The 24,910-nt window shown below is 40.6% G+C and overlaps 1 protein-coding gene across 1 annotated transcript in view; it reads right to left on the reverse strand.

The window, feature by feature from the left end:
- Positions 1-19,752, reverse strand: part of ksr1a (kinase suppressor of ras 1a) — a 34,906-nt gene extending 15,154 nt beyond the window's left edge. The window contains exons 1-3 of the mRNA XM_084075081.1: positions 19,436-19,752; positions 1,471-1,611; positions 266-413 (exon numbers count right to left, since the gene is read on the reverse strand). Coding sequence (XP_083931207.1) covers positions 266-413; positions 1,471-1,611; positions 19,436-19,672 — 526 coding nt within the window. The 5' untranslated portion in view covers positions 19,673-19,752. The remainder of the gene's footprint in view (positions 1-265; positions 414-1,470; positions 1,612-19,435) is intronic.
- Between the last annotated feature and the right edge of the window lie 5,158 nt (positions 19,753-24,910).

Below are 24,910 nucleotides of genomic sequence, written 5' to 3' on the forward strand. Positions count from 1 at the left end.
TACAGTAAGAAGTTGAAAATAGTCATAAAGAAGCAAATTAGCAAAGCAAATTTTGCTAGCATCGTCAAGGTAATGTGATGTCACAAAGTGCTGTTCTGTTCTTCATATCATATTTGTACATTTCAAGCCCTTGCACCCTCTTGCACTCACAGATTTCCGCAGGTGTTACTTAAAGTCTGTGAGGGTTCAGTGCTCAGGGTATAGGGTGGACATTGAGATTGGGCCTCTTGGAACATTGGCGTCTCTTGGAACATTTCCCACACACCTGATTCAGTGGCACTCTTGAGACAGGAGAGGGCAGCGCTGAGCCTGGCACACTCGTCTGAACTGGAGCCTAGCTTTCTCATGATCTCCCGCACCTGAGAACCTGTCATTTGCAACAAGGCATCCAGGGACAGCTTCACTGGTACTGCCTGCAAAGAGAGAAATGAGCATTCAATTACACAATGTTAGGGGTGCAACAGTTAATCGAATTGAAATCGATTTAATTGATTATATTAAAAAAAACATGTAGTACTATGATGTGACACGTGAGATTGTAGATAATGTATTTTAATCATGTTTGAGTCTAGAGTCTACCAACAGTACAAGTAAGTCTTGGGCCTAACTTACTGTATACTTTGTTGTTTGAAGGTGTTACTCGCAAATCAGTTCTTATCAGTGAGTAACAGCAATGTACTGTAGACTGAGTATAAATTAGGCTTAAGTCCCAACCACAGTTAATTGACAAGTTGAAATTGATGACAAAAACCTATGCTGTCGAGCAATAATGTAATTTGCTTCTTTCCTGGAGTCATTTTTCCAGTATCGCCTTCTTTCATGTGACCCAGAAATCATACAAAGTCAAGATATATTATCCAAAACTACCTTTATTTAAATTAGATATTTTGTATTATCTATTGTCATTTGACTCACATGCTATAACATGAAGCTGACTCTGATGAATGACTTACAGGAGAGCCACTGATACAATAACTTTTAATAAGGCTTTAGTAAAACATGATTGTGGAAGAGGCTTGCAACTTAATTTAAAATATCAGCCAGTTATGTAACATGAGTGTCGAACTCCAAGGTTTGTGACATTGCACACCACCAATGTGAGCAGCACTGATGCATTCTGGGAAAACACTGCCATTAGAGTTAACACAACCAGTTTTCCTTTAACTTTTATTAAACCATGCAACTGAGTTATTTGTATACCTCGGCCTGGTAAATAAAAAATATATTTTAGGGTTAGTAAAAAATGTAATACATCATAATTATGATTCTGCCAGTCTTCTTTAATGGCTGGCAAAAACACAAAAAGCATCCAAGTGTAGCTGTTTTCAGGAACAACCATGAAATTCTGACACACGACTAACTGATGGCCACAGGTCATCTGTTCCTGTAATTAACAGACTTATTTTTACCATGTCATTGTGACACATCTGGTGACACCTAACACAAACACACAGCAACGTGGTGGCCCACCTCGATGAGCTCAGGACGCAAGTTGATGATGCGCAGCCAGTCGCCTAACCGTGGATAAGTGTCCAGGGCCTCGGGCCTCTCCGTCTCTGGCACTTTCTGCTTGCACTGCAGCTGCTTACAGATGTACTTAATCAGCTTCACCTGCGGGGGGCAACAGAGAACACAACACAGTTGGGAGGGGCATGACAAAGCGGAGACTAGAGCAGCATCTTTGGGCACGACATGTCTTTTAGGATATCTGGCTTTGAGGATATGTGTCACACCTCTATGTGTTGGCAGTGGTATTCCTGACAGTGAGAGAAAATTCAATGTGCGCTGAAGCCAACCTGTGAGAGAATACTAAAGCAGTTGGGCATGCAAAAATAAAACATAGGTTATTTTATATTCCTACTGCAAAGACACCACAGTGAATTTTCTAAGCTTTGCACATAACTTCATTGTAGGTCTATAATTACTGAGTTACTGAAATACTTTCAATTTATTTAAGAGGGCCATGTATCCAAGCCTATCTGGGTTTCATCACTGCCCCTGACACCAGCTGCCATATTATCTGTGTGCGAAAAGGCCAACTTGACACAAAAATTACTTCCATCACACAAATGAGAATTCCCTCCTTTTATAATGGCCTTCCATCCATGTCCCAGCTCCCAGTCTTTCATAAATAAGACTGGGTTTGTTTAACAACCCCCGCCCCCCCCCCCCAACCACCCACCAACCGAAAGCAGCGCTGTCAATTAGATATAAAAATAGCTATTATTACATGGAAAGGACAATGAGCTGGCCATCTCATGAGGGTGTCTGCTGCGCTGGCATGGCAACCAAGTGTCTTTGGAACATTGAAGCGGATGACGAGCAACCGCAGTGACATCACCAAAGCCCTGGAAGATGCAAAGTTCAGTGTGTGAGGCTAGCAGACCACCATGCCTCCGTCAGCACCAGGTCCTCCACCGAGTACGGACTAAAACATAATAACTAATGGGTTAATTATTGTTTTTCCCAAAGCAGAGGCTAGGCAATTAGGCATCCACTGAATTCATCTTTTGATACAGTAGAATTATTTATTTTATTTCGGTAAATACACATTTACATGACAGAAAATGTTAAATAATTCCCAGCTCTGGGGCAATGAGGGCTGTGCACAGTGGGGTATTTATACTTATTTATAAGTTATTTGTTAGTTATATATAAAATAATATAGGGTCAGGTTATACTTAATGTATACTCATCAAAAATAGAAGATCTACAAGATCACAGCGCATTGTGATGCTAACCGTTATATTAAGTTCTTGAGTTCTTTTTAGCGGCGCTAGCCGGATCCTGCTCTATACCTGACTTTGTCCGTGTTCACCGTCAACGTTGTGATTGGTCAGGTCCGTCAACAAAGTGATTGGTCAAGCTTCACGTGACAATCAGATGTGCTGGTGAATACATCTGATTGTTTATAAACACATTATAAACACATATCGATGACAAAATGTATCAAAGTCGCCGCTACCTTCACACAGGGTGTGATTTTTTCTATAACGAGGATATCTGAAGTCCATAGCACTACATTAGCTTGTAGATGTGTTCTTTTTGGCAAGCGACACACCGTGGTACTATAAAGCATACAGTAGGCTTAACTTCATACTCTCAAAAACTCTCCCTCTCTGTGTCGACCACACCGCACAAAACCACCCCGTTTCTACTCGAAGTGGAACACCCCTCTTGGCATTGATGATCTCACGCAGTGCCGATTGGACAATCTGAGTATGCCACATCGTCCAACTCTAGTGCACACAGGTGGTGAGGGCTGAAGAGAACGCCACCCTAACTAACACAGTTCTGAGGAACTACCCCACCATCCTTTCTTGTCCCCCACCTCCTCCCCTGGTGAGATGCTGTGGCAGCATCTCAACATTACAGTGGCTCTACTGATGATGCAGATGAGTAGGGCAATAGAGGGAGAGGAGGAGATGAGAGCTTGCCTGCTCAGGGTAGCACAATTACTCAGTTTAACGCTGAGGGAAGAATTCACAAAGAATGGATTGCTGTCGCTGATAGCACCATAAATTACGCATTACTTGCAACCACAATCTGCCCTGTCTCAAGGTCTGATCAAAAGATACTGCGCTAATGATATCACAGCGCAAACATGTCCTTAAAGTTTTGTAACTGTGTGCAATTTGCCCTTGTTTTGCATCTGATTGCTGGCAATGAAACTGGAAGATGTCTTAGTAGTAATCAAAACTGTATCTTTATTAGAGCCAATGGACTCAAACATAGGTAATTTGACAGTCTTTTGTCCAAAAATGATATTTTACATAAGAGAAGGGCTGCGTTCAAACATTTATTTCAATATGTCTGGAAACTATTCATGAATGGCATTGCTGTTATGGACAGTGGTTGAATTGGGCCGATAGGCACTGTTACAGAGTACCAATTCTGCTGACTTTTGCCCACCTGAACAGTGAGCACCCTCATCACTTATTATGTACCACCACTTACTGGTGAATCTAAGTAAATATGTAGGGAAGTTGTGTGTAATTGTGCAGTGCTTTCAAGGCTATGCGCAGCCACCATGACTGAGGACATCTTGCAAAATGATGTACTTAATTTGGACAAAACATTTTTAACTGCTACATATGAGGTCTTAAATAATCTCTACAGAATAAGTGAGGAGTGTTAATAAACGGAGCAGCAATGCCCATACATTCAACCTCTTTCACAAAATATGGCTATCAGTGCTACCCTGTATTTGTGCGTTGAACTTTTTTGCAATGAGGCAAAGTGGGCAGATATGGCGCCAAATGAATGCATATTACCTAATTTAAATGTAAATGTGAAAATAGCACCAGAGTACCAAGATGCTACTTGCTTAGCCTGGCTTTGAGAATTGCATGATGTCCGTAAAAGCTGTGCAATCCTTTTGTGAATTCACCCTTTAAGGTTTTTTTTACACTCAGAGACACAGAGGATTTCGCTGTGCAGTTCACTGTTGCAACCCCGCCCCCAGTCCTGCTCTCCATGTTTGCCTCTGCTAATCAGCACTTTTAATGAGTAAACCCTCCATGAAGGCCATCGCTGTAGTCTCTCTTGCTCTCTCATGACGTGGGATGCATCAGTAAACATGACTAGGACATCGCGAACCCTGCAGTGCGCTCTGTCTAAACAAAAGCCTGACACCAAAGCCTCAGACGGCTGTGGACCACTGTGTGATGGGAGCAAGAACGACGAGGACGACCGTTAAAGGGCAGAGAAATACCAAACGACTCAACCGATGCCTACTGCAATACGGATCACACACTGGAGGATTAATATAAAAGAGTGAACTGCACAGGGCAATGAAATCAAAGGCCAGAATAGGAGATAGGAACCCTTCAACAAATGTTCTAAGGACACAAGGACAGGACTGCCCCTTTACCTAGGGTCTTTCCGCATCAAAAGACTAGAGGCCTGTGAGTAAAACCAACTGTAAAACATGAACGGGTGGTGCAATGCATCACCGTTTTTTTGCCCTGTTAGGCTCTATGGGTGTCTATTGGGTGTTCTGTCCGTCCAACACTTTGGCCAGAATTTGCACACAAGCTAGGCCTGTATCATCCTCTAATGGGCGGATTGTCATGGCACTTGTTCTGCACAATTTTGCTCGAGCTGAAATGTAATTGTAATGTTATTTTATTTTATTTTTAGCCCTACTAGTAAGATTGCGGGCCTCTCAGGATGCCGGTCATTGCAAACAACTTTGGTCTGGTTTGGTGTAAGGAGCCACATAGCCTCTAGGGGGTCACTAGCGGGCTGTTCAGACTCTTGCTCTTGTGACCAACACCATGGTATTGGTTTGCAGTGGCACGCGTTGGGCAGCTCAACACTACCGTATTGTGTGTCGCCTTATCTCTGAGCTTATCTGTAAGAGTCCATTACAGCAGCCAGCCTTGAGCAGGCAATAGCGGCTTCAGATGAGCTGCGAAGCATCTGTTAGCTCACAACCAGCAGCCACCTCTCAAGTCCTTGAGAAACAATGAGGAGCATGCGTCTTTCCCTGCTCATTGAATGCACTCATTCACAAACACACACATCACACGTAAACGCACACAACCACACGATACTGAGGAGGAGTGGCCTTGGGATGTACGAGGCAGCATTGACAGCTAACAAAAGCATATCCACTTCAGGAAATGAAAAAGGAGAGAGAAATAGAATGAAAGACAGGTCAGGTGTAAGCGTGGTCGATGTCACCTTGGGTTACAACTCAGCTAGGCTAAGAGGCTCTCCATTTGAATAGATGTTAACAGCTCTCATTCAGCTACACTCAAGTGCGATCAATTTGAGTAATTGTACTGACAACATTAACTATCCTTTTAAAAAAAAACATGACACCGCCTGCTTGTTTGTCTTAATCAGTAAAACAAGTTGTCATGGCATATGTAACAACAAGGCAAAATATTACAAGGCAATCCATAGTCCACCACAGGATGACACAGTGTTTGCAGTTTTTAGGGTCACAGTGACCTAGTTTTGGTATGTGATGCACCTCCTTCTATACAGAATAACCATAATACAGTAGCACAATTGGTCATCCTAGGCCCTTTAGGATATTATACTCCTGAGTCCTGACAAGATATTAGAAGGACGGGCGGACGGACGGGTGGATGGAAGAAGTGCAAACCTCATCTCGACCTCAGAGGTCCTGTGGAGGACTAAAAACCTTAGAAACCTTAGGGAAATGCGGAGAAAATTAGAAAGCATGTTGACTAGTTAAGTTACAACCTCATGGGAAGTCATGTTTGACCTTGATAGGTCTGTTTTTATCTGCTTTATCAATTATAATGACTTGTATGTGTAACAATTTGCACAAGCCCAAATCATAGAACTATTTCTTATTATGAGATATTGTGCAGCTCAAGTCTGGTGTCAAGCTGTCACCTTTCACCTAGAAGTCAGGGCTTTCTGGGCATGTGTTTATCATATTTTAGCGTGCCATCTTGGCATAACTCAATCATGTCAAGTTTGCTGCCCAAGCCCTGAACTTTGTACAGTATTTTCTCCTCTCTGGGAGACATTGTTTTAACAATTTTGCCTCCTGAAAGTTAAATAAGGTAGCGAATATTTACGGTAACAAGTCATCACGACCTTTGGGTTGCCATGGCAGCGCCTGATTAAGCCTAAATCTGAAGGAAGGTGACGTCATCCGATGAAGTACTTGCCCAGCTGAGAAGATAGCTTGGTGCCATAATGTATAAACAACTTATGTCATCTTTGTGAATAACAAATTATGTCAGCTAAGCTTTGTACGTTGCCTTGGTTACCATTATTGATAAGAATGCTTTAAAACTGTCTCCCATTCTGTACCTCGGGAGAGAGAACACTTTGAGAATACTTTTTACCGTACTGTCAACCTCATCTGGTTCTTTCAATAGAGTGATGTATCATTACACAACCATGGCTGTCTTGTGTTTTATTTTGTTGTGAGTTACTCATTACTCCAAGGAAAACTTATCAGACCTCAGGTTAAAAACATGACTCTCTGCATACATAAAGATGTACAGTAAAACATACAGTCAAACAAATAGACATTTTCTGCCAAGTCAATGTTTTTCTCATGTACAAATATTAGAGAACAGTCACAGAGCCTCAGTGTAAAGCCATATCCTGAGTCTCCTTTGTGTCACTGGTGTTTGAACCGTGGCTTGTTAGCCAATAAGGAGAGCTATTGTTACAGTACAGCTGTTGTAAGCTGCTTATGGATAATGGTTCATATACATCCATGTATTTTTACACTGCATTTTGCAACAACAACAATAAACTGAAGCAACACATCAGGCTATATAGGTCTGTCCATAATGTGTATCATATTCCTGTAGTGCACAAGCACAGAAGCATGTGCACATGTGTCATGCTTTCCCTGTAAATGTCATTATGGATATAATTTATAATCCTGTGGTTTAATTGTGGGGCAAAATCACTTCATGTAGTTCTGTTTACTTATTTTGTCTCATTTCTTACTTATGTTATTTTTGTGAATTATTAGATGCTATTGGTTTACTGTCCTTGTTTGGTCACAGTTTATAAAGAGATTTCAATAAAATAGTGTATATATTAGTATGGATGCAAGCACTGCGAGACAGTTGGATGGGTAAATGTAAAAATGACTTTAGTCAAACTGACAACATTACAAATCTAATAAATACACACAGAGTTGTCTTTTGTTTATGATGCTCAAGTTTCAGAAGCACATGGTCTACATGTCCTACGTGGTCACATAAAACAACATTCAGATCTCTAAACACATTTACTGCATTGTCTGGAACAGTGGTTCTCAAAGTGGGGTCCAGGCGCCCATAAGGGATCCTTGAGGGGGTTCTAAATGGACCCTTACGAGACTGTAACTCTGACTGTATACCAAATGGACCCGTTATGGTATAGATTCAAAGTTATGGGGTCTTCAGAGGGGTCTGAAACTAAAAAGTGATCTGATCTGGATGATGAGCCTCTGAATATTATCATGTGTACAGAAATGTGCCTTAGCACAGCTAGCGCTAACACAGGCTCATATACTAGAGAGGTGGCTAATGAGCAAGCCTTCCACTTTACCCCCCCCCCCACACACTAGTAACACAGGCTCATATACTAGAGGTGGCTAATGAGCAAGCCTTCCACTTTACCTCCCCACACACTAGTGCAGTCTGGTGACGTCAGGTTACCTAGCAACCTCACTTCAGAGTCGTCAGCAGCGTTTTCAGTGGGATTTTCCCGTACATGTGGAACACAGAGCTCTGACATAATACAGCCCCAGAATAGAACCAAAATGTTCACATCTCTATTGGAGGATAACTATAGCAGCTATAAACACACCACCCACAGCGCTACACTCAATCTCATCCACGCGAGGTAGATAGGATTGCATTTTAAAAACAAAAACCCAATCTCCCCTAAATTGATTATTGAAATTGTGTATGTTTGTGATTGTGTGTTTGTGTGTGTGTGTGTGTGTGTGTGTGTGTGTGTGTGTGTGTGTGTGTGTGTGTGTGTGTGTGTGTGTGTGTGTGTGTGTGTGTGTGTGTGTGTGTGTGTGTGTTAGTTGGTGTGTGTGCGTGCGTATGTACAGTGCACCCACTGAGATGTCACATAGGCAATCATTGCCCTGTGGCCTTCTTTCATATTATTGTATTTTTTGGTGCAGAGTGGAGAATGCGGCTCTTGTCGACTCATGTGGCCTGGAGGTGGGGGTGGAGGGTGGATGGCGTCAGAGTCCACCTGTCAGCGCCGCTAAACAACACCATGGCAACGGCCTAATGCCGTGAGGAGATGAGCGACAGCCAGCCAGTCGTGTCAGCCGGGGGGGGGGGGGGGGGGGGGGGGGGGGGGGCTGACACTGCAGACTGGGAGCAGCTTCCATCGCTCCAATGTTTCCTCAAGTCTCCCTTGTGGAGCCTGCTGACACACACACTTTGTTGCACCTGCCAAGGATAGCACGGCCTATCTGCGAACTGAGCAAGAGCGTTCTATCCCAAAGAATACTACAGTAGTCGTGTATGGTATGGTCTGTTTGTATTTCTCAGAGTGAAAGAACATTTATTGTTAGAAAGAAAGAAAGATAAGAGTAAAAATAGGTTACATAGGTTAAGTAATCGAGTCGGAGTGAATAAGGCAACAAAATTCTGCTTCTGTATTGTGACTTATGTTGTATATGATTATAATATATCATGACCTTGAGTTAATCAGGACAGGCTATCAGTCACCAAGTTTCAAACCAGAAGTGTTCTAAAAGCAGCTCTGCTGTTCTCTTGCAGGACACAGCACAAGTCTGAGGAAGGGTTATCTGAGGGGCAAACAGCACACATCCATGCAGACAATATTATCAGTGTGCACAAAGGGCCACATGAGCACAGAAGCCTTTATCTGGTGGCTCCAGTGTCACAACCAACATGGGGCTGAACGACCACAGCACTGTGACCTAGAAATAATCCTCTCATAGGCCTGCACAATCCATTGTGCATAGGAAGATATCATGATTTTAGCTTCCACAATACATAATAGTAGTAGAAAACTGGCATATTAGTTATGGTGGCATGTTTTCTTTCATTTATATGCCCATTGCAGGTCATACTAGTGAAGATTAAGTTAATTTTACATGCAAAAAGTACAATACAAATAATTTTGATTAATTGTGATTAATAGTTGTGATTATAATGTCATAATATAAATCAAATATGAATTTTAGCCCTGATCATATAGGCACTTTTGGGGGCTCTGTAAACAAAGAAAATGTCACCAAAGCTTGTGAGGCCTCATAATAATCAACAATAATAACAATAGTCGCAGAGACTTGTGCATGATTCATTATTTTTTCACCAGTGTGAGCTGAAAAAATAAAACAAATCTCTTCCCCAGGAGAGGGGCGTCAGGCAGGCCTGATGAAGCACTTGCCAGGTCACATGGGCTTTGGGGTGCTTTGTATGCCTGGCAAGCTGAAAGTCTGTGGGTGCCTGTTCCAGACAATGGCCCATGCTGACCCCTCCTCCATCATTATCATCAGCGGGGGCTGACTCCTGGAGAGGAGGAGGGGCTCCTCCTGCCTGGAGGACAGGGGGTGGATGGTAGAGGCTACCCAGCTACTGTCTTTATGCTGCGTTGCTTGCTGAAAACAATAGATCTTCTGGTGAAAAGTGGTTATTTTGTCCCCAACTATTTATCTACTGTCCCAAGTCCACACATGGACATGGACCCAGGATTCTGACAACTTCACATTTAGGAGCTCATGAACACTGTTTGGCTGAACACAACATCTATTGTGAACATTCATGATTGTGCACATCCTTCACATTAGTGTTGTGGGTTATGTGCTGCCATGTCTGGCATCGGAAAATAGTGAGATTAATCTGTCTTTGGCACATTTCAAAACAGCCACAGAATAAAGAGGTTAAACTGGGTTTACAAGAATCAGACTGCACAAGGAACTAATCAATAATTAACTCACAGGTGGAGAATGGACAAACTTTCATATTTGGGATTTCCTGTTTGTTTTTATCATGCAAATATTGCAGCCTAGGACTAAAGATACAATTTCATAACTACAGTGAAGCAGAACTGAAATAGCCAGCACATTTAAGCATTTACAACAGGGGACACCATGCAATACTCGGCGTCGTCTGGAGCCCTGCCAACTCCCCCCCCCCCCCCCCCTTCCCAAAATAGAAATACAGCCAGTCTCAAAATTACAGGATGCAAAGCAACTCTCTCAGTCTGCGTAGGAATAGCTGTAAAGACAGCCTGGGTTAAATCACCCTGATTTCCACATCATGCAGTCCAGGTCCATTGGCTACACTGCCTAAGGGAAAAAGTGGGAACAGAACAGAGCCGGTGCCAGTGTTGCTACTTGCTACAATCACTAGCATTGTGTTTCCCCTGTAGCCTTGTTGAGCCACATTCTCCATTGTCTCCTCGGAGGCCTCCGACAGAGACACAGACACAGCGGTTGCTGTGTCATAAGAAGCAGCCCAGCTGATTGGTTTTCAATCCCCCCGACCCTCCCCCGACCCTCCTCTGTGCAGAAGCTCTTTGCGCGTCATTTGATTTTCTTTAACAACCAACCCTCAAAATGCGTAGGAAGAAAGACGTCTAAATATAGACACAGCCACAATAGCTCACACCATGAGCGGCCGGCAAACTCTTTCCAACACCGCAAGAAAAGAAAACAATGATGCTTTCCTATCTAGACAGTCAACAATACACTTCACAGCTGGAAACGGTACTCACTGACATGGAGCCAGCATAATTCAGGGTTTGTGTGCAATATGCACTGAGAAGCTAATATAGTGTGTAGTTTAGCTTTATGAAATTATTTATGAGAACCATCACACTCACATGCATTATGTTAATTCAATCTATTTATGGCCCTTGTTAACAGCAGTAAATACGGACATGGCAATGCACAGTTGACAAATGCAGTACAACAAAGACAAGGAGACAGACAGACTGAAATACAGAGCGAGATGGGGAGAGAGAGAGAACACATCAGACAAACTGGCATTAGCATGTGAAAAGAGAAGTACCAGTTAACACTCCATTTGAGAGGCCAGTACCATTATCTTCTCACTAGCATGGCAGACAGGGGGGGGGGGCACACATACTGTTCAAGCGGTATAATAAAGCTCTCCCAATGAGAATATAATGTGAGTTCAAGCCTCTCTTGATTGTACTCGAGTGCATATGGAGTGATGCCCATTGGCATCACAAGTGTGACAACCACTTTGACCTCTCACAATTCAGTCAAACTCATCACGTGAATTTAATTGATGTGGCTCTTTAGTGGTAATTATATTTCTCATTGCAACTCAGCTCTGCTGCGAAACAGTGCATATGGCATCACAGGTAAATCACAGTCAGTTTTGGACAAAGTGCTCAACCACAGTACTTGAGTCAAAGTATAGATACTCCTGGTCAAATGTTACTAGTTGCACAGTCAAATTTGTACTTAAAGTACTTGAGTGCTTGCTTTCAAAAGTTTTCAAAAGTACATGTTTTTATAAATAAATTACATTGAAAAGTACAAATTACAAAGTCAATTTTCTTTTTAATATCAATGCATGACTGTATTCAAATGAAGAACATTTTCCAGAAATATTCAGATTTTCCAGAAATATTCAAAAAATATCAATAACATTGAAAACAGCAGCTCTACAAGCTCACAATGTGTCCCACTACTAAGCGTTGTAAGCTTGTAGGTCTGCTTTCACTATATCTGGTCAATTCATAATGTACGTTTCCCCTTCTGGAAATGGAGTCAAAAGTACAATATTTGTCTTTGAAATGTAGTGGAATGAAAGTAATAAGTATCCAAAATACAAATACTCAAGTAAAGTACAGATACTAAAAATACAGCACTCAAGTAAATGTATACGTTTTTACTGTCCACCACTGTCCACCACTATCTCTCAAGGCAAAGCAAGGCAGGTTTACTTGTACAGCACAATTCATACACAAAGACATTCAACATGCTTACATGAGTTTTTTTTTGTTGCCAATAGCCTACTGGTGGCTAAACCTGACGTGCATGCATTTGGATCTACAATCCAAAAGTAAAAGCATCCTCTCATTCTGCCTAGAACTGAGATCTACTGCTGAATCAGCTACATTGATTTGAGCCATGTGGTAACAACACAACTGGAAACCCAAGAAGGACTCTAGGTAGAAGTGAAAGTGGCATGTTACATAGGATGTGGTTTTAAAATGAAGTTAAGGACACAGACAGGATATCAGATGCTGTTGGTGACAGTATCCTTTACTTCATCCCCAAAACTTTTAAATTACTTCCATACCACTATTTGCAGCCTACATTAGGATGATATGAATGTTTGTAATACGATAAACAGGTGCCTGTAATATATTTTTTGTCTAGTTGGTATAGTTTCTAACCACCTGCTAAGCTGAACTGGCCCTTTTCTTACATTCAAATCCCTTGTACAAATTTTAATAAAATGTGGGTTAGTGGGTTAAATTTTGGCTTTGGTTTTATGGTATTGGGTAGGCTTGATGAAGGTCCCAATTTTCTTGAATAAGCGGAACTAGTTTAACCACTTGAATCCATCCATATTATGGCGCAAACATTGGCCAAAAATGACAAATCTACAAAAAATTGCCATATTAATAAGGAATTTATTGGAGGCAATCGTCAATGAATCAATAGCTCAAACTTGGAAAATGTGTCAAGCATCCTCTTTGCACCTCCTGTTAGGGCTGTAGTATCATGTAGCATGTGGTCTAGAGACCAGTCTCGAGTCTGGTCTCTAATACCACAATTTTGATGGCATCTGTCTTGCCTGCAATTTTAGCAAGTGCAGATTTAAAGAAACACTTCACCCATTTTAGCTGTATCTTCATATAATCAATCCTCAATAAAAATCTCATTACAAGATGCCACCATTTCCGTCTACTCACTCTGTGACTCAGAGGTGGGCTGTGGTCAGTTCAGAAACCTGCGCACACCAATGACATCTTCAGTGGGGATTCCTAGCAAATAGAAACTACAGCCTCCCTCTTCCTGGAAAGTTAGCACATTGAAATAGAAGCCATTGATTGTTCTTACATCAATAAAAAAATATGTAAAAGTTTGAAATATTGTTTAAATTTCACTGATGAAGCCATTGATAAGAAAAGTTTTTTCTGTGCCTCACTGAGTTTCAAGTGAGTCCATTGTCCGATGTTATCTTCTCATCTTTTCTTTTGTCTCGTCTCCTGCCACCTTGTACGGTGCCTTGCAGGATGGTCTTGGCAAGGCCTGAGGATCTGGTGATGTGACGGCCGTACCACCTCAGTTTTCGTTCATGACAGTGGTAAGAAGGTCATCATACAGGCCAATGGCCTTGCTGACATGATGACCTTCTTACCACTGTCAAAAAGCGAAAACTGAGGTGGTACGGCCACATCACCAGATCCTCAGGCCTTGCAAAGGCGAAGACCCTAGGAGGGTTAAATGTACAAATTTTGAATACCACCTAGAATTAAAGGTAACACTATACTTGCAATGAAAATAAACAGGAAAAGTGAAAGATACTCTTTTCAAGCTAGCAGAAGTGCTTCTGGTATTCCACAAACCACTGAATGCTCTTGAAAGATAAAAGTATGCCTAAAGTTTAAAAAAACAAGGTACCCCAATATGAAATATTGTATTGATATGTTTTAAAGGAAATTGTCTAAATGTCATAATTGTAACTCACTCATATTTTTATATTGTAATAATTTCAATTGAATAATCTAATTTCATTATTAATTTGGCTTGGGACCCCCTGCAACCCACTTGAGGACCCCTGGGGGGCCCCGGACCCGACTTTGAAAATGATTAGCAGACCATTTGTATGCCCCTCAATTCTTCCCTGTGCTTAGGAAACATACATTTAAAAAATGAGTTATGTTATTACTTCCAATAACGACTATTACCCTCCAGAGGGTAAGGCAGCAAATAATAATAACTAGGTAAACAACATGTTTCACAGAGGCTGTAATTCCCTGACAGGATCATGATGAAATTAAGACATTTTGCTCTTCTCTCATCTATTCAAGAAGGCTTAAAGTGGCCTACAATGATGCCCTGAGGATTCTACTTAAGGTTCCTAGATGGCATAGTGGCAGTCACCTGTTTGTAACGTGTGGAATCCACACATGTGAGGCTCTCTTAAGGCACTCTATGTATGGATTCATGTCTCGCCTGGCTGAGTCCCGGAACAGTATTATTGAGGATATAGTCAATCCTGGAAAAAGCTGTCTCCGGTACTCGTCCAGGCTGCGTTAACACCAGAGAGTCAGCCTCAATTTATGATTTTATGGTTTTTAAATGTTTAATTTATTTTATGTGTTTTGTCTATTATTTGTATGTGCTGTATGGACCCCCTGAGTGTCTGGAATAAAGTTTGGATTGAAATTGAATTTAAAGATATTTTTTCTTTTACATCCGCTGTGCTAACTATCCCTTTGAAATTCTTGGCAAACCACGCTAGCTCATTCAGCTTGCCAACAACAGTTGTTGGCAACAACAGTTGTTAGCTTATCAGTTACTGATAGCTAATATTAGTTATTACTAATAACTAAAATATGAGTTATTAGTAATGTATTAACTAAATTAACTTGCAACCACTCCCTAAAACAAAACTAAAATACACAGTTCCCTTCTGCATCCCTTCCTGACTTTGGAACACTGAAAATGGTTTTGTCTATCTGTTTCAGGAATGAGAAGCTTGCGTTGATAAGGTGGAGCCATTCAAATATAATGAATTTAATGTCAAACAAAAATATATAAAAGTTAAAAGTTCTAAAGACTCACTTCTACACAATGGTGGTGTAGTTGCAGAGGACAAAAACATTGATTTTCAAATGAAATTTACGATTCATTAAAGTGGCATCTGGCTTACACCCCCCCCCCCCCCCCCCCCCACATTGCCCTCCAACCGCCATGTGACTCTTCCCACGTTAGATGAATGTAAACAGGTACAGTACTTGATGCTCGCGCAAGAGGCATTTAGGGATGATAAAATACATATTCGGGAAGAGAGACAATAAATATCCATCTGCACACTCACTCACACTGACAGACCGGCTATTTTCACTCTCTGCTCTGGTTGCAGCTCTCTCTCATCCACTCCCTATTCAGACGTAGGGACGTAATGACAGGAGTTACACTACTTGTATAACTTGCATCGTAGTAAAACATATCTCTCTCACTATATCCCATGCTCCCATGACCCAATATGCACACACACACACACACACACACACACACAAATGTAAAGCGAATACTCTTACACCAACATTGTTTATGAAGCATTTTGTTCATAGAACAACAGTTTCTTCATGGAACTAGCATCTCTTACGTAAGCACCATCATGGCATTACTGGTAAACTGCTTTTCATTCCCATTATATTGCTGTCTTCATATCTGACTGGGCTTCATGACCACAACACAGCAAACACTTTCCTTGGACAGTCTGACCAACAGGTTGCACCAAGGAGTTACAGGAATACAGCAGATCAAAGAGCCACGACAGGGGAAAAACTACAGGTAGAGACTTTAGATTATTTATGTTCCCAAGCGAATTGTGAGGCCAGCATGGCCTGACTATTGTCTGGCAGAACAAAGCCTAAACAAAACGCACACACACAAACAACACTCCAGGAAGTGATCGGCCAGACCACGTCCTTCTCTTCATATCAGTGACGAGGCGTCCATGAAGACTGATGAAGAGGTGTAGAAAGCACCCAGAAACAGGTCGAGTCCTCTCTGCATAGACTAGTCAAGGGGACAGTGGGAGACAGAACCACTGCCAATGAAGGATGCAAGTGTGTGTTCACCATATGCACAGTGCTAAATAGTTTGATTACAAGGCAGGACAACAAATCAAAAGCACCATAGCTAGCTAGACCCACTTGTGTTTACAATTATGCTAAGAGTTAACTTCCTAGAAATGAATGCCATAATGGCCTCCTGTGAAAGAGAGTATATACGTATTCGGTAACACTGTCTATGAAGCCCAACATACTTATAATGCATTATAATATGCGTATAACTCAATGCAATTATAGTTATAGGCACTCATAAATACTATAACAATAATCATAACATATCACATAGCATTTTATAATTATTTATAAGGTCAAGAATAAGAATAATATAGACCACCGACATAATAATAATTGCTGGACAATCAGACATATTTTGCAAGGATCACAGTGTTTTATAATTCTCATAGTTGTAATGCATTATAATCACTGTTATAGAGCATTATAATGTGATTATAAGTGATTGTTAAGTGGTCATTGGGTACTTTAAGTAAAGTAATGACATTCCTGGAGGTGCAGGTAGAAACATTGTGTGTTCTCGCATAGGTTTAATGCTATGTCTTTTCCACTTTATTTAAAGCATCCAATGGTTACTTATCATGACTTATAATGTAATATTATAATGCATGATGGTGATTATAAAGCATTGTACGATTATAATGTATTACAGCTATGATCATTATAATACAATATGATCCTGGCCAAAAGAAACAATCTGTGAGACCTTACAAGTCATTATACAATGTTTCTGTATTATGATTATTGTTATTAAGTTATGAGTGCTTAATTAGCGTGTAAGCAGACTATATGCTTTTATACTGATATGATTATAGTTATGAAGTATTATGATTATTTATGAGTAGTAGTTATAACAAGAATTATACAGTTATAAGCAGATTAAAATGCTTTATACATATGTTAATGCTTTATAGATATGGACTTCAGAGAAAGAGTTACCAAGTAGTACAGTCTTCTTCAGTTAATGAAAGCTAATTTGTAATGAGTGATTTTTCTTTAAAATATTACAAAAGTACCTTGCCAACCCACATCTGCAAACTACCAATCACACAGAGAAATACTCCTGTCTAAAACACTGAGGGCATTCACTAAACTGCATTTAAAACTGTACCTATAAATGAGAAAATGTGTTGCCATCATCTCCAGATTAAGTTTATTTTTTTTCATATATAGATTGTGTGGTTCAAATGGTGTCAGTGGCAGGCCTGCTGACACACTATGAGGGATAAATAAAAAAGAGGGGGACACTGGAACATCGGGGTCAACACGTTATTTTCTGCTACTTTGTTCATGAATATTGGGTGCTTCATTTCTGATTGAGCATTCTGCCACTTTAACCAGACAGTTATGATGATATTAAATAGATTACACAGGGCTTGGTACATAATTAATTTGGAAAGGTGACCACACAGCTGTTCTTGAGGCACATATCCAAAAGCAACTGACATCCTCCTCAAGCCAATCACTAATGAGCATTCATTTGGTAGAAAACTTACACATAGCCATAATAAATATATTATATATATTTTATAAACGCCCTCAGAATGTCAACTGACATTTCATTGTTATATCACTCATTTACACAAACATCTCATCCATTATGTCAAGCTTCTAGAACAGAACATCTTTCACAGCTTCCTGCAAGCACATGGATCAAAAACAGAAAAAGGCAGGCCTAATACTCCTCCTTACCACCTTCCATACAAAAGTAGGGCCTCCTATACCACCATAGCTTCATCACTAATAACATTCTGCAGTCATCTCACTCACTTCTACAGCTATTTTAGAAACAATATATGATTATAAATATCCAGGGAGGTAAAGCACATGCACACAATTAAATGAATGCATACAAATGTTGCATAAAGTGGGTTCTAGTGACGCCTTTGAGGGCCGAGTGAGGATAGGATTTCTGCATCATAAGCTTATGTCTGCGCCAATACTACCCAGCATGCTACCAAGCATGACTTCTCCCCGTGCCTACTGTAGTAGGATAGGCTGAGGCAGTGTTGCCATGCCCGCTTATTATAAGCGACTTTGGGCTTGTTTGTAAAGTGTAGTTGCTTATTTGGGCTTGCTTCCTAATGTTGTTTAAATCCAGTGGTTCTCAAACATTTTCATGTGAAAGTGACCCCCCAAATTAATATGTAATTGTCTGCAGACCCCCCCCCCCATCTGAAACTATTTTGTGCCAGGACCTCAAACAAGTTTTTGTGGATTTGAAAATATAAATACATTTTCACTTTTTCCCCCAAGATTTTGTCTTTGAAAATAGTAGATATACAAGCTCACAACATCGGCTATTTTCAAAAAGCCAGTACAGCCAGGCCTGTACACTCGCTTCTTTTGGGCTTTTATAGATGCTTGCTTATTTCTCTCGCCCAATCTGGCAACACTGGGCTGAGGCCATAAAAAGCCTCAGGCTCTGGCGGAAACCAATGTTAAATCATCCCAATTCAACTGCATTGAATTTGGATTCTAAAAAAAGAGACAGAATATGAGCGCTTCAATATAAACATCAATACCAGCAATTTGCAACACTGTTTTCTGATTGTTATGGTGGAGGAATTGATATACACTCATGGTGTGTTGTCTACATTAAACAGTTGAAAGGGTATCGCTGGCCTTTAATGTGGAAATGGGAAATGGTGATCTGTCAAAATAGTTTATTATTTATGCTAAATGCTGAATAAAATAACACGAGAAACACAACAAAGGAAAATGTAGCAACTATCCGTGCAGAGGGTTCCTGTCAAATAATCCCTAAAGAAAGAGGACACACAAATAACCAGATCAGGCGTCACTGTGACATTTTGCATGTTTTTGCATGTCATGCATAGAATGTTTTAGCCTAAATAATGGAGCCTAAGTTAATGGCTCTTTTGGGGGTTTCTTTCTGCAGTTTAATGTCTCTTTTGGGTTTCTGCAGTATATTGTAGGCTATCATAGAATAATATGCTCAGCAGCTCAGTGACACTCGGGCGCCTCGCGTTGCTTGCAGCTGATATCCAGCCTATTTGAGGACACAGGCTTCATGACTCCGCAATTTGCCTGCACGTTTCGATCGCATATGATGATGGATGGGGGTCCAAGAAGCCTCAGTGCTTATACATAGATATTTACGAACACAAATTACCTCCACGGTGCGTATCTCGTGCTGCGTGAGGTCGTTGGACGCGGCGCATTTGGTCCGGAGCCCCTGCAAGCTGGAGATGGAGATTTCAATCATATTCTGGATGAGTTCGCACTGATGCAGCGCGGCCATCGCTGCTGCAGCGCCACCGCCGCCACGGCCTCTCTGGCTCTCTCTCTCCGACTGCTGCTGCTCATCACTCTCGACCATCTTTCCACCTCGATCACACACACCATCCATTCCTCAGCATTGGGCACCGTTTGAAGGGCTAGAGTCGAAATGCATATGATGCACCACCAGCGACGCACTGGTCTCTAGAATGCAAGTTAATACAAATGTCCCTGACTCCACACACCTAGTCCCAATCTGGAATGCTACACAAACAATGCAGCCAGGAGGTATCATATAAATGTATCAAAGAGGGATTATCGATGGCAGCCCGATGTACAAGTCCAGAACACTGGCAGTCCCAGTAATGATGTGTCCCGTTCACTAGCGACCAGACACCGTCTCCTCTCTCTCAGCCTGTGCATCAGTGTGAAGCTCCACCAGGTGTCAAAACAACACTTCCGGCTTGTTTTCAAAATAAAAGTGAACATATTGCAAAATTTCCAGCTGACCACGGGGATAGTGCTGTTAATGTAATGTAGATAGGCTAAGTTTACAACTCTGACTCTGTCAGTGGTGTAAAGTAACTAAGTACATTTACTCAAGTACTGTACTTGAGTACATTAACGTTAGGAAGTAGGCCTAACGTTGTCTATGAATTGAATACCAAGGCCCTTGTGTAGCGGCAACCTAACAACAAATAATTGCCAGTGAGGGATGGTGTGAAGCTTTTCCAGACGCGTGGTGTTGACAGTAAATCAGGTCCTTTCTTGAGTGCATTTAAGATGTTTATTTTGGATTGCAGGATATGATGACAGCAAAACAAAAGCCGGGTGTTTAACTGTAACTAAACAACTAACTGTGAATAAAGAAATAAACCGAAAATAACTCAAAACAAACTGAAAACAAACAAAAACACGCACGGTTGAAAAACTGTATGGCTTCCCTCTGGTCTGATTCCCAATCCCTAATGCTGATGCTGTGCACCTGTGACATCCCCAAATAGTAGGCTGTACCCTGAAATTGAGTCCCCGCCTATGCCCAGTTCAATTCAGTATAGTATCACAGCACCATCACAATATCACAACACCTTCATTTTTTTCACTACTTTTCTTCTACTCCACTACATCTCAGAGCAGGCAAACATTGTAGGCCTACTTGTGTTACTCCACTGCAATTATTTGAAAACTTTAGTTTCTAATTACTTACGTAGATTTAGATTATTAATACAAAACATACATTAACCACTTCAGCCCTATTTAAACGTTGGCTGTTTGAAAATAGCCGGTATATAAGCTCACAACACGTCACCATGCGACGCGTTTCTAGGTCTGCTATTTTCAAAAGATTTTTCAATCTTTCTGCATAATGAATACTTTTACTTTTGGTACTTTAAGTAGCCTATTTTGATACTAATAGGCTACCTTATACTTTTACTCAAGTACATCTTTAATTCTGGACTTTTACTAACAGTAAAAAAAATGAGTATTTCTAAATTGCAGTATTGATACTTTTACTTAAGTAAAAAAAAAAACGTTTTCCACCACTGCTGTTCAAGCAACCTAATTTAAGTTACTAGAACTCTGTGTCTGACTATGTGACACTCTTCCAAAAAATCGGACAAATTGTAGGCCAATTGTAGGTGCTATATTACCTATTATAAAACATGTTGCTACTGCATAATATGCACGTGACATTTTCCAGAATGCAATAATCAATTACGGATTAAAAAACACATTGTAGCCTAATATCTTAATAGGCCACGTGCAGAACTGGGTAGACTACATAGGTATGGGGGGGGGGTTAATTTGCGCTATGAAATAACATATTAACAAAAAACATTTCCATTTCGTATGATTTTTACTATTCTGTAACTTTATAATTATAAGATACTGAACCGCTACACAGGAAGCATTATTCCTGCAAATCACGTCTAACTTGACGTAGCGGGCAGCTTTAGCACCATGGATGTAGGTTTTAGTGTTTTTTTATCGTCTGTCAGCTGTTAGGAACATGATGGGCCGCATTGCAATTCGGGAAATAGAGTTCTTTGGGTTGCCACTGTCAAACCACAGTACACGCGCCACACACTTCGTAATCAAGAAGTGACAGTGAGGCCTCTGTGAGCAATTATCACAACAAGGCATGGAATTTCATCATTTTAGGGGCAAAGCCACTTGACCTTTGTTGTACTGTAGATTTTTTTCAAGGTCACAAATGAGAGATGCCATGTAGCAAGGCCACCAAATAATAAATCCATGGAAAGAATTTAAGTGTGTAATTTTATTTGTAATACAAAGTATGAATTAAATAAATGAAAGGAGTTGTATAGGCTACTGCAGTGGTTCTCAACCTGTGGGTTTGATTTTGGGGGGTCCCCAGATGACAGTGAAGACAATTTAAGGATTTTTAAGACCTTTTTAATACCTCAAAACAAAAAAAGAAAGAAAACAAAAAGACAATTACTGCATCAAAAGTAATCAACAAACTATTCTATAAAAACTGATGAAACATTGGCCAAATTATCAAATAATATAGGAAAGAGGCAAGAATTGTGAAAATAGCCGATGTACAAGCTCTAGATCTGCTATTTTCACAATATTTATCTGTGGAACCGAGTCAAACTAAATGTATTGCCTCCTACAATTCCAAGTGCTTGTCAGGGTGGGGGGGGGGGGTCCCCAGTTCAAATATGATTATTTTTGGGGGTCGTGGCCTGAAAGGTTTGAGAACCACTGGGCTACTGTAAAGGTAGTTTTGGACTTTTCCCATAGTGCCATTTCACCTGATGCTACCCAATAATAAGAATTCAGAATCTCAGCAAAAGACATTTGGTGTCTAAAAACCGTATTGACAAGAAAGATCCAACATACATAAATTAGTTGACCGGAGTTCCCCATGGGTCTATACTAAATCATTTGTCGCAATTTCCACAGAATACGGATTACTTGGCCCAGGGGTGCCCAGTGTTTACAGAGAAAAAACGGTGCCCAGAAATACCAGGTGCCCACTGTTCCAGTTACTGTCCTGAATGCATTCAAAATGCAGCCTAAGATGGAAGCGGAAGGTTCCTGTATCAGTATGCACTGATACAGTGGAAAATATTGAAACTAAATGGAAATACTGTATCTCAAAATGTCTACTATACCATAATGCAAAGCTTGAGAGTGCCTGCTGCATAAGTGAATGGCAGTTAACCCCACACTCAACAGGACAAGAGCAGGATGGCTACTTTACAATGCAATGTGACCATAAAAAGTACCCACTGAGTAGGCTACAGGGTAGTTGTCACTATTCTTTAGGGGACAAAATACATTCATTCAAGCTTTATTTTTTTAATCTTGTGTGCAGCATGTTCTGATGCCATTGCCAACTTTGATTAAACAGGTTTGCAATACCATACCTTTATTTCTCCCCCCTCTTGGTGCTGATATTCATTATTCTGTTTAAAGGACCCACTGCTTCCTTGCATGTTATTCCATATTCAAACCTGAACAGTGTGTCAAGCAAGCATTTACAATGTTTGAAAAGTACCCCAAGCACACTTAAAGTGATGGCAGAATAGAGGCACTTGACAGCTTGTTGATGTGACTCCCTGAGCTGAGGACATGATCCTGTCCCAGCCACTTAAGCTGTTCATTCTGTCATGCTATTGGACAGTCAGTACACCACATGAACAGTAGTGAAGCTAGCAGCACTGCAAGAGATTAAATTAGATCGTGGACAATCTGATTGTGTGTGTTCTTTGGTGAAAAGAAGCTTCTGAGCGAAAAAATTGTCTGCACTCTGCATATCTGTGGTTCCACTAAATAATTATTATTAATTAGGCTGTGAGGGGCATTCCATTGTCATGGCCAGAACCACTTAGCTCACATTTCATAGATCTACGTGGTAATCACCAGTGCCACTATACAGTGGAAGGGGCAAAGCACTCAACCCCAATACCGGAGTATACTCCCGGTCAAAGTAGTCACAAGTATTCAAAAGTACAAATTACAAGTACATTATCTTTTTAATATCAATGCATTGCCGTATTTCAATTTAGACATATTTTCCAAACAAATTAAAAACTTTCCCGAAATATAGTGAAAATAACAGATCTAAAAGATCTTCTATTTCCACTATTTGAAATAAGGCTTAAGTGGTTAATGTATTATGTTCTTTCCCCCTACTTAGAAACAACAGCATTCAGGTTACTTTGGACAAAATGGACAGAAAACTACAGAGGCCACAGATGAACCAGACTGCAACAAATACATAGACAATGCCATCTAGTGGACGATACCTAATACACGGAATAAAACTAACACATAAAGCCCAATTTATACTCAGTAGATGATCTAGACTCCGTCCAATGAGAACCCTATGCAGTCATTCTCACACCTTGAACTCAATACTTGTGTCGCAAATAGGAGCCAGGAAACATATCGTTGCCGTCAGGCAGAAACCTCATGGCTCCATATTTTAAATTCTTGTTTTTTCATAAATTGATGCATTTCTCATCAAAAAAGTGTCACACAAAAGTAGCAAAAATAGCAGGTTTAAAAGCTGAAAACGTTTTGAGCTTGTAGTTCTGTTTGACATTTTTGAATTTGAATCCTGAAAAGTAAGTTTTGGACATTATGAGGTTTCTACCGACAGCAACGATATCATAGGTAAAATTATGGGAAACACCAGTCATAAACACACCTGAAAAAGAGCTTCAGGCACACTACTACTTCAACTTTGATCAAGTGCTAATGTCATTCTTATGTCAATGGTGACATACCGATTGGAACATTGTGTCAAATTGTCAGCACATTATAATGCCGACATAAGGACTGGATGCCCCTGTAGACTCTACAAGACAAACATTTTGTCATTGGCTTACGGGTGCTCTTGTATACAAGGCACGACCTACAGCAAAAGGAAATAAGAGCTGACCTGGAGCTTAAGACATTACTATTGTGGGGGCTTGTCTATTATGGCCCAAACTTATCCATGTATCCATTAGTGTACAAATGCTATACTATGCAAGAATTAAGAAGATACGTTTTTTAACAGGTTGTCAATTGCAGAAATATTAATGGAAATATAAGGCTTTGTTCAGACTGCAGGGGGAAAATAATTCTCAAATGCGATCTTCAGGACTGACTGTCCCACTGTTATTTGCAACTGATCAGGCTGGATTTGTGTATTCAGACATCGACCTACAGTATCTGCATAGGTTGCTTGGTAAAGACGTAGGCGTGAGTAACGCTTAAAGTATACGGTGTTGTATGTTGTTGAAGAAAGTTGTGGAAAAAGAAATAGAATGTTTTCAGCACTTTAGGACAATAGGAGTATAGGACAGTGACCATTGTCATCCATAGTGTCATCCGTAATTAGTGG

The sequence above is a fragment of the Gymnoscopelus microlampas genome (genome assembly GCF_963454915.1).
Source record: "Gymnoscopelus microlampas genome assembly, chromosome: 12".
NCBI lineage: Eukaryota > Metazoa > Chordata > Actinopteri > Myctophiformes > Myctophidae > Gymnoscopelus > Gymnoscopelus microlampas.